General features: G+C 39.0%; 1 protein-coding gene across 1 annotated transcript in view; it reads left to right on the top strand.

Annotated features, from left to right (window-relative positions):
- Positions 1-12,200, top strand: part of SLC17A5 (solute carrier family 17 member 5) — a 65,605-nt gene extending 53,405 nt beyond the window's left edge. Inside the window, exons 10-11 of the mRNA XM_036247686.1 lie at positions 7,082-7,172; positions 10,932-12,200. Coding sequence (XP_036103579.1) covers positions 7,082-7,172; positions 10,932-11,066 — 226 coding nt within the window. The 3' untranslated portion in view covers positions 11,067-12,200. The remainder of the gene's footprint in view (positions 1-7,081; positions 7,173-10,931) is intronic.
- Positions 12,201-13,780: the final 1,580 nt, after the last annotated feature.

Genomic DNA, 13,780 nt, shown 5'->3' with positions numbered 1-13,780 from the left:
GGAAAGCAGTCTGGCTGGAAATGAAGATTAGGGAATAATAATCCACATATCAGAGTATTTAAAGACAAGGATTGCCTGAGGAGAGAGGGTGGAATGAGAAGTGAGCCTAGGACTGAATCTTGACAAATATTTAGAGACCAGAAAGTGAGGAAATAACCAGAAAAGAGAACTAAGAAAAGAACAACCAGAGAGATAGAAGAAAAATCAAGAATGTGGTGTCAAGGAAACCAAGACTATCCAGTCTTCAATTCAAGAATGAGATCTGGATGAGAGAAAGATTTAGGAGTCATCAGTATATGAGTAGTACTAGATGAAGCCATGGAATTGGATAAAATTACTCAGCAAACTGTGATGAGAACCTTGGGAATCCATTAAGAGAAACAAGAGCCTGATGCAAAGATAATTGATAAGAAGCAACAGGAGAAGGAGAAGGAAAATAAGTAGAGGTTGGGATCCCCAAAGGGAGGGCTTAATCAACAGTGTCAGATGCAGCAATAGGTTGAAAAATCTTAACTTCTAGTCTTTGATTTCTCTGTGACATAGGAGTCACTAAGAAAGATGATAGGCAGAATAAAAGACTTGAAAATGATAATGGTTCGAAATAGCTACTGAGAAAAATAGTCACTAAGAATTCATAGAAGGGATTTTTGGCATTGATGAGGATCTGCTGAAATTAGAGACTAATTTTGTACTCTCATTATTGTACTAAGTTGTTATTTCTTTCTGTGGCATTCAGCAGCCCCAGTGTAGGATTGAAAATGTGCTATTGGACGAGCTTTGGGTTGGTGAACAGTCAGAGGGATAAGGGAATTGAGAGTTCGGCACAAAAGAGATCTAGGCTGTGTTAATCTCTTAGATGCTTTTAATTATAGTAATATAAATCCTAATTCAAGCTGGCTAAACAGCATAATCTCTTGATTCACTTTTGTATAAAATCCTAAGACTTCAGGCTAGAGTTGATATCCAGCTGTCTACTAAATATTATCAACACTGGCTTCTTTTCCACTCTACTCTGCCTTTCATGATACTAGTTTTATCCTAAGGCTGGGTCTGCACAATGAAATGATTGCCAGTAACCCAGAATTACATTCACATCAAGCGATAAAGAAAAAGAATCTGTTCCTCTCTCAACCATGGAAATAAGAGGTTGGGAGAGGGCTTCATTTTGATTGAACCAAACTGAGTCACATATCCACCCCTAAACCAACCCCTGTGTTCAAGGGAATACCTAGGACAAGCAACACTCACCCCTAAAGTTAGAGGTGAAGAAGTCAGTGCCCCTCAAACCATGTGAATGGATGCTGAGCAGGTCCTTAGTAAAATATACTACAACACACAAAGATACGAACATGGGACTCACTCTGAAGATGAAGAAACTTGGGCACAGAGGAGCCCTTGACTTCTAAAATCACAGCTAGTAAATGGTGAATCTAAGACATGGATCAGGTCTTCTACATCCAGGGTCCAGGGCTCTTCTGCTACATTAAAGTGCCTCTCAGTTACTTATTTGGATGATCTTAAAAACTGGTCATTGTAGAGAAACTAGAAGTTATTTTGAGAACTCAGAATAAAGAACCCATTACAGAGAACAGACACATACTCTGGTTGCCTTGGTTAATGTGAGTTTACTAGAAAACTAAGTAAATAAATATGAGAAGAAAAATGACAGGGAACATAAAGTTGCCTCAGCAGCCACCCAGCCAAAAGGAAGATAGTAAGCCACGCACTCCACTTCATGGAGTGAAAATGCAGTTCAGGATTCGGGTGCCTGAAGTCTGTCAGAAGCTCTGGAATCTGTCAAGGGTCCCACTCTGCTCTCTTAAACTGGCAGTGAAGGAAATTGGATTATCGAATAGAAATTGGAGCTATTGTTAAAAGAAGATGAAAGTGGATGCTAGAGAAGAAGAAAAAAAAAAAAAACAAATGTGCATGGTACCTACCTTCTAAAATTATTGTGAGGATTTAATAGAACACACATAACACATAGTTCATAATGTAATAAATGTATCTGCACAAAATACAATGAACAATTATTATTTCCTGTCAAACTTTGAGTCAGATGCCGTTACCAGTGTCACAAATCAATCCAAGTAAAATATTAAAGGGGTCATTGGTGAGCTCTTAGAAAAGAAAATATTGATCACTAAGGAAGCCACTACTGGATTACTAAGAACCAAGATAGCAAAATAGTCTAATACCTCTAATGAACCTAATGTCATTTTTAGCTTCATACATAGAGGAACCACAGTATATTTGGTATATCAGGATTCAAACAAGATCTTTCAATGTGTCATTTTGAACAGGAAGGAAGAAAATGAACTAGATATACAATTAGGTAGATTTGCAATTATGAATTTTTAGTGTCCCAGCAAGCTGATTAATGAATCCAGTCCTCTCACAAGCACTGTGCCAGGCACTGTAACAAATGTTGAAGAGAAATATGAAAGTAATGCTCCCTGATTGCATTCGTGTAAGCATATGCTGGCCTGGAGGGTGATAGGGTCATGCCCCGAAGTACATACTTAACAACCTGCAGGCGGGGTCCTACAACTGGGCTTCAACCATAAGCTGAGTGCTTGAACTCTACATCTTAAAGACCCTGGTCCAGCCCTAGCATTTTGTGAGTCTTATAAGTCAAAAAAGACATTTATCTAGACATGGTATGAAGCTAAACCTTTCAGTGACATAAATGATGCCAGCAAATAGTTGTAGAAGTTAGGAGGACGGTAAGTGCCTGTAGGCCTTGGATAGTGAAGAATGCTCTATGTGCTCTAAGCTGACCTGGGTACAAAGTGTATGGCTGTGATCACCATATGTACATATATATGTATGTATGTATGTATGAACAACATGTAACTTTTCAAATTATACAGCTGTAAAATTATAAATCTCATCGAAGTCAAAATTATTTCTCTCCATTATATTTTGATTCAATCCTTCAGATGAGTTTTTGGTTTTTATTTTCCTGCTAGAATTTTCTTTGTTCAAAGCATAATAGTTGTTTCTAATTCCCTGTGTCTTGGTTAACTTGGGGATTATGTGTCTTAGGACAGTGTTGCATAGTTGTTTTTTTGTCTTTGGTCACCAGTGAGTGCCCATGCAGTGAATGACACTGCTGGTTGGAACAACACTGAGCCCCTCAGACCTTTAAGTGTTCAGCACTGAGGCGTGTAGTGAAAAATTAAGAATGGGAAAATTGGTCTTTCCTACAGACTAAACTCAGTAATGGTTATGTTCTTAATAAGGCAGCATTATAGATTATAATATTTAAATAGTAAGTACTGATTTAGAAACAGACAAATTGGGTAACATGTTATAATCTTTCTTCATCTATAGAATGAAGATAATAATCACCCCTCATGGGGTTGAGTTTACTATTCAAATGGAATTATATCTATATAGTTTATTAAATATATATATTTAGAACCGTGCCTGACATATGGTTTTGCAATAAACAGTGTTCTATTAACATATAAATACGCACATGGTATTTTCTAAGCCTTTTCTTCTATAGACTGAAATAGGGATTTTCTATGGATAATTTTGTTGCCCAGATTCAAGGGAATTGGGTAGATTCTTAACTGTTAATCTCCCAGAATTCTAATACTCTAATAGCAAAGAATCTAGACTAAGTCCATACAACAAGTTTTTTCCAAGCAGTCATCAATCTTTCATGGCCCTTCCTGGCCTAGTGTAATATAAATACTTGAATGAGTTTCTTGGTGCTGACATTTAGAATTTCACAACGTTCATCTGCACTTAATATCTGTCACTGAAAAAGCCTGGCAACATTGCAGTCATTTACTCCTACTGCCAAGGTGTTAATGGTTTAAAAAAAAAAAAAAAAGACAGGTTCTGCCAAGCTTGGTTAATTTAAGATACACTCCCTAAGGGGCATAAGCCAAAAAGATCTGTGCCACATGGTTTTGTTATTGTATCCCGTATGCATGAGTTTTGAACATAAAAATTTTTGATGTTCATACATAATTGGATTCGGTTCAACAGGGTTTTTTATTCAGGCACTGTATTAGTCAACTGAGGCTGCCATACAAAATAGACTGGGTATCTTAAAAAACAAATTTATGTTCTCACAGTTCTAGAGGCTGGAAGTCCAAGATCATGGTGCCAGCATGAGCAGGTTCTGGTGAGGACTCCTCCTGGCTTGAGTCACCATCTTCATGTCTTCATGTGGTATTTCCTCAGTACTTCCTCACCAAGATCAAGAGAGCATCTCTCTCTCTCCCTTTTCTTATAAGGCCACCAATCCTATTGTGTTAGGACCCCACCCTTGTCTCATTTAACCTTAATGATCTCCTAAAGCCCTGTCTCCAAATACAGTCACATTGGGGATTAGGACTTTAATATATGAATTTTGGGAGGACACAATCCTTAGCAGGCACTTTTCCATATCTAAAAAGGGGAGAGGAATTTCAGATCAGTGATCTGCAGGCAAGGTACTGATGATCTTAAACCCTAATAGAAATAGTATTCTCCAACATTAAGATTATACAAACTAACCCTGGCTGGGTAGCTCAGTTGGTTAGAGTGTCATCTCAATTTCTGGTCAGGGCACATACAAGAAGCAACCAATGAATGCATAGATAAATGGAACAACAAATCGATGTCTCTCTCTCTCTCTTTCTCTCCCCCTCCCTCTCTCTGCTTTTTCCTCTCTCTAAAATCAATCAATAAAAAAATTTCTTTAAAGATTAAAAGACTGCCCAGCCAGTGTGACTCAGTGGATGAGCATCATCCCATGGACTGAGCAGTCCTGGTTCAATTCTTGGTCAGGGCACATGCCCAGGTTGCGGGCTTGATCCCCAGTAGGGGGCATGCAGGAGGCAGCCGGAGGTGTATCTCTCTCACATGGATGTTTCTCTCTCTCTCCCTTCCTCTTTCTCTCAAAAAAAAAAAAAAAAAAATCAATTTAAAAAAAAAGATTATAAAAGTAATAAACATCAAGCTTCATCAATTTTTACTGTAATTTTATTTTATAACCCTATCATAAAAATTAAAAGCTCTAATTGGACTTTTCCTATGTGTATGTGATTTCTATGAAAAATAATAGATGCCATTTACTTAACTGATTTTTAACTACACCAACACCTTAAAGTTTTCTTGCTAAAAATATCAAACCTAAATCTAATGAACCCTGTAGGATCTATACTCTAGATACTACCAGTGTACAGGAAATACAGGGGACATATTACTATGTTAAATGATACCCCAGGGAAGCAATCTACAAAATGCAGAAAGTAGGCTATCTACAGCATAAAATCCCAGTTCCTTCAGTTAGAGGATGATAAAAAGGGAACAAACTATTGATCCACACAACTTGGAGTGATGCTCAGCAGCCCTAATATGTAATTCAAAAGGTTGCATACTATATAATTCCATTTATATGAAATTCTTGATCAGGGATTGTCACACTTTGGGGCCAATGCCCAAGAGGGGTGCCAGTCTCCATGGGACAGGGGCCCCAACAGTCAGTGTAGCCAGAGCCCTATGGGTGCATGGAAGGGGCCTCGAACAACTGGGTCATGTGCACCTTCTCTGGTCAACGTGTATTGAATGAGTGCATATGTTGTACTGGCCACTGGAAATAATAAAGGGGAGTAAAACATGAGTTTGCAGTGAGACTATGGAATCAGAATTGGCAAACATGAATTAGAGAACAGTTACCTCTTAAAACATGTAGTACTAGCTCTAATGGCAATAAAGATTCTGTGAAGACAGAGCTCAGTATGAGCCAAACTAGACAGAGAAAGCTTCATCCCAGGTGCCAAGTAAGTGGTTTGGATGGACAGAGTGAGGATTTGGGATAATGAATCTAGTATGAATAAAGATAAGTACCAGGAATGAGCATAGCAGAGTGAGCAACTAGAATGAGAGCTGTCTGTACCTGAAGTTTTATACTGTCTGGTACTAGAAAACAAGGCTGGGTAGATGAACCAGGGCTAGGCCATTGCACATCAGGCAGAAGACTACAGAAAGCATTAAATCATCAGTGTAGGTGTGCAAGGTTTTCGTATGTATGTTGCCCTTAAAATTTTTCTTTTCATATACTTGGTGGGATATGCAGGTGCTCAGCTGGGACCACCAGATATTTTACCTGTATACATCTATAAACCCATCAATGATAAGGGAAATAATCTATCACTAACTTGCCCAGGGTTGCACAGATGGTTAATGGTGGAACTAGGTAGGAATCTTTAGGTCTCCTGATTACAAGTCCAATATGATTTTTTAATAGAAAGTGATAAGCTTGTCATTCTTTTTAGGATGTTACCTAAGATCTTGGCTATGGTAGCCTTGTTTAGTCTATATACATTTTTTATGTACTGGAGAAATCAACAGATCATTAGCATTTCCCAAATATAGGCAGGAATTCTTTAAAGATTTGCATGTAAACATGTATAAGAATATCCCACTCCCTTAAGATTTACCCTTAAAATAAATCAGGACTTTTTCTGAGCTTTTAAAAATGCATTTTTTGTCTCACTTACACACACACTATAGACCCAATTGTCTACATCTGGGACAGTGCACAGGGATTTAACTATAGGTAGATATGTAATAAGTGGAGCAAGTAAGTTGTAAAATTGGTGTTCAATATGATCTCATTTCTACAACAATATATTAGAAATATATCTATACAGAAAAAATAATTAGGACATTTACCAAAATGTTATCTATATATAGAAGGGTTATAGATCATTTTATGTTCTTAATGTTTTTCTTTTTCTTAAGTTTTCAACAATGAAACATTTTGTAATTAGGAAATAAACTTTTTAACTTAGAAGAAATTTAAGACAGATCAAGCTTCCTATCTAGATATGCTCATGTATGAAAATCATATCTCAGCACTTTTATATATCACTATAAAAGGGATTTATTTTAATGGCCATGTTTAAATAATGTTAGAATGCTAGTTAACTATTAGAATGCAGTTTTTCACCAGCTAAACATTTCAGTAGTGTCCTGTTCCAGTAAGGCATTTCATTTAGACATAAAATTTTATAAGAATACAGCTACTTGAATGTATGATACGATGTGAACCTGAATGAAAATGTTTCTACAGGTATGCTGGTATCCTCCTGGGCATCACAAATACATTCGCCACTATTCCAGGAATGGTTGGGCCTGTCATTGCTAAAAGTCTGACCCCTGAGGTAAGTAGATAATTAATTTATAAACGGAAAAGTTCTAAACAGTTCACTAGAAGCTACACATCTGTATCAAAGTTGAGTGTATTTTAATTAAGGGTAAAATTCTGAATGTTTATTTTTAGACAGTTTCTTATAGCAACAAAAGGTAAAGGTCTTAAAGGGTAGGAATGTATATTTTCAAAGAACATTCTTTGGATTTTAGACAGAATAATAGAACGATGTTAAACAAAGATCTTAGAGCTGAAACTACACCAGTACTTAAAAGTTGTGCTATTATAACAGATAAGTGACTTGAGTATTGTATTTGAATGAATAAGAAATTGGTAATGTATAATTATTCAAGAATGGGATGCATGAAGGTAAGGTGTCAGGAACTCATGTGAAAATTAATACAGAACTGTCGAAATAACTGAGAATGTTTAGAGAAGCAGCAGGCTTGGGAGGACATAAGTGTCACATGCTCAAAGGACCACCATATGAAAGATGGTGACTTGTTCTCAGCAGTCCCACCAAGACGGAGGAGGGATGTGGTGAGGACACAATAGGAGGTTTCTTGTTTAAAGCTGTTGCTCTGTGGGAGGGGCTGCCTTATGAATTGGTGAGCTCTGAAACAGTCAAACATGTATTCAGAAGGCATTTCTTTGGTGCTTATTAATATGCCAGATACTGAGGATTCAAAGGCAAAAAATGACAAGTTTCTGCACTTGAGAAAATCATCATTTAGAGATCATATGAAATCAAATAAAGGACAATGTGCCGAGTGCTCTGGGCACAGAGGAAAGAACCGTCTGTGGAGCTCGAGTGCTAGGGGAGTGGCCAGGCTGTGGGAAGAGCTGCCTCCAGCCTGTGCAGAGGCCCTGAGCCCTGGGGGGAGGGGGGGCAGAGTGGCCGGCCTGCAGCTGGCAGCCTGCGGCTAGATCAGTAAGCAGAGACTCTGCAACAGGAAAGATTTCCTACATTGTGTTAGAAATCAAAATAAATGACCTCAACTGCCCTTTCTAACTCGTTTTCTGCTCTTTAAAATTATCTAAAGGGCTGGTGAAATACATTCTTCAAGAAGCTGACTTAAACTAGAGGTTTAATTCTCTTTTGTCTCTGTGATCAAATTAACACTAATTCTTAGAATTTCAGGATATGCTTACAAACTTTCCTATTACCAAATATACTGATGTCAGACCCGTGTGTATTTACCACAGATACTGTTTCTATTTCATCTCTGTTCCCACCATCTCTAATCCCTTACTTAAATGAGTCAGTCCCCTCATCACTGTTTTCTCACATAATAGAAAGGTGTGTTAGGAAAGTGTTTCCCAAAACTCTGTGTCTCTATATAGACTCATCAGAATGTTTAACCTTATCTTCATCGAACATTGTGACAACAAAAGAAAGTCAACACACTACCATGTGTTAATGTCACTTTATGATATTCCTAGTGCTGATGCTGGAAAACACGGATTCCTGAATTAAAGTCTTGAATGTTTGTAAAGTGGGAACTGAACTGGATTTTGGATATGTAATTAAAACATCTGTTGAGTGTTATTAAAGGATGTTATTTTTAAAAAGGAAAAATATATTTGCTGTTTACAATTATGATCACTTACAATTAAAATTTACTGCATTTCCTCAAAAACTTTGTGGAATGAGTCAGAGTATAAAAAATAATTAAAACTCAAAGTGTGTCTGAGATTCCGTTTTGTTACAAACAAAATAGCATTCTCTAAAAACTAGTGGAGTTGTTTTTTTTTTAATTTTAATTTTATTTTTGTTACAGATGTTTCTCCTTTTTTACCCCATTGACACCCTCCTCCCCCCTCCCCCCACCCCCACCCCCACCAGCCTGTCCCAGGCTTTGTTGTCCATGTCCATTGGTTATGCATTCATGCATATAAGTTCTGTGGTTTATCTAGTGGAGTTTTTTTTAAAGCCAACTAGGACCTGTGTGAGATTTCTGGTACACTTGATTTTAAGTCACCCATTGCCTCCTAATAATGAGGTATTATTTTATCCCAGAAATCATACGAAGAAGCTTGGTGTCAGGGATCCTAAGAAGTTTTCATAAGCAGTTCTTTCTGGTACCTGATGTAATTACTGACTGACTCCTCCTCCAGGACGGTGACACACTGTTAGCATAGCTAAAGAGTCCCTAAAATTTCAGGTGGATTGCTAAGATTTTTTTCACCAAAATACATTCATCTCAGATTAAGTATAACAACCACACAGTGCTCCTCTCTTCCTGATTTCCTATTTTCCTAAGTAAACGACCTTATACTAGCTTTCTACTGCTTTTTTTTTCTTTCTTATTGCCAATTTTACTGGGTTATGTGTGTGTGTGTGTGTTTGCTTGTTTCATGTTGCAAATGTAACACTGTGGTTAGATTGAAATCATAAAAATCCAAAAAATGATTGTTAAAGTTAGTTACATTCCAAAAAATGATTGTTAAAGTTAGTTATGTGACCCAGAAATTTAGATAACTGCCTGATGTTTTTATACCAGTGGACTGTACACTGAACAATTTTATTGATCTCTTATTGACAAATCCAGTGCATGTCCTGTTTTGGGTGCCATTCAAGAGCCATGCAGAATCTTTCCAGCCAGGCCTCAAACTTTACGTCCGTCTTAATTTGTCCTTACTTGATTTGCTCCTGACCTTTCCACCTAAGAACTTGGGAGATGATATGCAGACATAACACTTGCCTCGTAATGTTTGACTCAAGGACATGCCACACATTTTTAGTAAAATTTTTATTGAAGTATAACATGTATTTTTGTTTGTTTTTTGTTGATCCTTACCTGAGGATATTTTTCCATTGATTTCTAGACAGAATGAAAGGAGGGAAGGAGAGAGAGAGGGGAAGACAAACATCGGTGTGAGAGAGAAACATCAATTGGTTTCCTCCTGCACAATCCCAACTGGGGTTGGGGATGGAACCTGCAACCCAGGTGCGTACCCTTGAGCAGGAATCGACCCAAGACCCTTCGGTCCGTGGGCTAACACTCTAACCACTGAGCCAAATCGGCCAGGGTTAATATGTATTTTTGAAATACATATTAGCAGCAGAATATCCTAAGTATACTGCTGAGTGAATTTTCAAAAAGTTAGTACATTTGTGTAACCAGCACCCAACAGAACATTACACCTCCCTTGCAAAGCCCCCAGGTACCCCTTCCTACCAAGAACACCCACTTTTAACATATAGATTAGTTTTGTCTGATTCTTTAAGCTTTATATAAATTCTCCATGAGTGTACTCTTTTGTGTTTGGCTTCTTTTGCTTAACATTTTGTTTGTGAAATGTATCTGTGTTGTTGTAACTCATTCGTTCTCATTGCTGTCTAATATTCCATTGAACAAATATATTACAGCCTCACTGCTACTGGACGCTGGGCTTCTTTCTTTCTTTTTTTTTTTTATCCTCACCCAAGGACATTTTTCGATATTTTGTTCAGATAAAATGGGAGGGAGGGAGAGAGAGAGAAACATCAATGTGAAAGGGACACATCAAGTGGTTGCCACCCACACAACCCAACCAGGGCTGGGGACAAACTGCAACCGAGGTACGCGCCCTTAGCGGGAACCGAACCCGGGTCTCTCAGGACCGCAGGCCAACGCTCTAACCGCTGAGCCAAACCAGCCAGGGCTGGGCTTATTTCTTTTATGAATAATGTTACCATTGTAACAGTCTTGTGACACCACCTTTTTATAAAGTAGACTACAAACAAGAAACTTGCATGTGCGTTTTTTTTTTCTTTCTTTCTCCATAGAACACTATTAAAGAATGGCAAACTGTTTTCTGGATCGCTGCTGCTATTAACATATTTGGTGCCATTGTCTTCACACTCTTCGCTAAAGGTGAAGTGCAGAACTGGGCCCTCGATCACCACGGACACAGAAACTGAAGGAACCAAAAAATCCTGTCTCTATTCATGTATTTTTGTCTATCATGTAACCTAAAAGTGCCTTTGATATTTTAATGTGTAAGCATTCTATATACAAGAAAAAATTGTATGTGTATTAAATTTTTAAGGCTTGTAATCATGAAATATTACTAGTGGCCAGAGTAGTAAAATTTGCTATTTTTAGTTATTAAAAACATGTATGCTGGGCCTTGTCCTTTAGGGTCGCATACCTGGCTGCAGGTCAGCAATGTGAAGTAGGGGAGTTCTGTTTATTTTAAGGGCCGTCCCTAGGAATGAGCTGAAGTGGACTCCTCTGTACCTTTGCTTAATTAAACTACATAATAAATCTCAGGTCTTGGTAAACACCTATTTTTAGGCATTTTCCTCATGAAAATCATTTGTCATCAGCAATCCCTGACATTTAGTCTTAAACTTGAATATCTTCATGGAGCTGCCGGCCCTTCTATACTCTGGCCTGGCAGCGGGCTGAGGGAAGCAGGCCCGGGCAGCTGCCAAGCATTCCCTTCTTGGCTTCAGGGGCAGTGCCCAGCAGTTATCAGCGGCAGCAGCCAAGACCAGGCTCAGGGCCAAAACTTTGGATGGTGTTCTTCCCCCGGGGGCTGTTAACGTGTAGATAAAGCCCTGAGTAGGCAGGAGCATTGAGATGCACAGCCGTGGTTCTGATGAATCCTCAGACGTTCCCCTCCCAGGAATATTGATTGGCATATAACCTAGGAAAGTAAAGTGTAATGTCCAATTAACCACAAATAATATCATCCTTGATTAAAACTACCTTTGAGGAGATCACAGTGTAAATTCCAAGTCCTATATTCTATGAATTATACCAGTTGTTTATCCAAATGTAAGATTCTGGTTGCAGTTTAAGGTTTCAGTGACTTGTAAAGACCACATCTCCTGAGACCAGTTGTGATGTAAAGGTGAAAATCATCTTTCTACTGATTCCTGAAATCGTATTTTTCCAGTTTTTCCTGGACCATCTTTCAGTGGTTATTGAACATGCTTTGAGGGCATTTATGTGATTTAAAACTTGGTTTATGTTGTGTTGCATTTGTTCAACACTACCTGTACCATTTTAATAAAACTGCTTAATGTAATATGTGAATAATTTCTGTAAATTTATTTTTAAATTTGTAAATAGCTTCAAGTTGCAATGGTGATATTTCTTTTATAAATCGTCAAAATAAACCTTTTTTGATTGTCTAGATCTGACAGTTTTATGATATTTTCTGTGTCCACAGTGGCTGTCTCACATCTTTTCTGCCCCACTCCGGCAGCCACCCATCCACCACTCCGTGCATCTCCGCACAGCAGCGGGGGGCGGGCCGGACAAGTGGTGCGGCGTCGGAAACCACATTGCCGCCCACCTGCCCTTCCTAGTCCAGCACTGATTCTGTCCGCTCTTACCTTCTCTACGACTGTGGTTCAGTAATTCCTTTTTAATTGCTTCTTTTTTTTTTTTTATCCTCACCTGAGGATATTTTTTCCATTTATCTTCATATAGAGTAGGAGGGGGAGAGAAACATCGACGTGAGAGAGACACATCGATTGGCTGCCTCCATCCCACACGACCCCGACCAGGGCTGGGGACTGAACTGCAACCGAGGTACGTGCCCTTGACTGGAATCGAACCCAGACTCTTTGGTACGCGGGCCGACGCTCTAACCAGTGAGCAAAACCGGTTAGGGCTTTAATTGCTTCTTTAATCTCTACCTCTCCTTGTTCTTGTCCTTCTGTCTCAAAGACACACAAGTCTTCTCTAGCCTTTAAAAAACAAAAATACAAAACCTTCCTGGGGACAGAAACATATGTATACACACACACACACACACACACACACACAGAGTATCTTCAGAATCATACTCAAGAAACTGGAGTCTGTGGCTGCCTCTGGAGAGAGAAAAGAGGCAACCAACAGTAGGAAGGAGAATTAATTTTCACTCAACCAAAAGTGACAGTAGTATAACCTATTCAAATAAATACATCATTTTAAAAAATCTGTTGCTCAGCCACTAGATAATCACCACCAGGTTTTCAACCACCTGCTGGACATCCCCAGCTGACTGTCTTCTTTGTACCTAAGACTTGTTTAAATCTAACTTCACTCCCACATTTCCATCCTCAATACAAATGGCTGTTCCTGCCACTTGTTCCTGTGAAAAGATGATTTTCCCTAGTCACTTAGGCTTGGACCTGAAGTCATTTTTCATTCTTCCTTCTCTCTAGACTCCCACCCCCAGCCCTGTGTCTAATTAACCACCTGCCTTTCCATTCCAGTTTTTCAAGTCTCTGGAATTTTTTTTAATCCCTCTGCTATCTACTAATAAGATTCTTGTGGCTTTTGTTTCCAACTGGAATAGAAAAGCTAAAGGGTCTCACTGCCTTTTCAGTCAGATCCTCTTCTGTCCAGCTTCCCAGCAGTGCTGGGTTAATGGTCCCAGTACTCCTCATCTCCTAGGCCAGGATGCTGCCGCAGGGGGAACCCCTTGGCCTGCCTTCCCTATGCAATCCACTCCTCTAGAGCAGCCTGCCACAGTACTAGGCTCAAGCTCCACCCACCTCCCACCCACCACACCCGGTGGCAACTGCATCTGGCCACTTACTCCTCCCAGGGCTCTCCATCTCCCCTCCCCCTCCACACCTTTACTAATTTCATCCCTTGGGCCTGGAAAGTTGCTCTTCATCCTCACCTCCTT

The sequence above is a fragment of the Molossus molossus genome, unplaced genomic scaffold, assembly GCF_014108415.1.
Source record: "Molossus molossus isolate mMolMol1 unplaced genomic scaffold, mMolMol1.p scaffold_m16_p_8, whole genome shotgun sequence".
NCBI lineage: Eukaryota > Metazoa > Chordata > Mammalia > Chiroptera > Molossidae > Molossus > Molossus molossus.
This window is presented reverse-complemented; position numbering and strand designations above follow the sequence as displayed.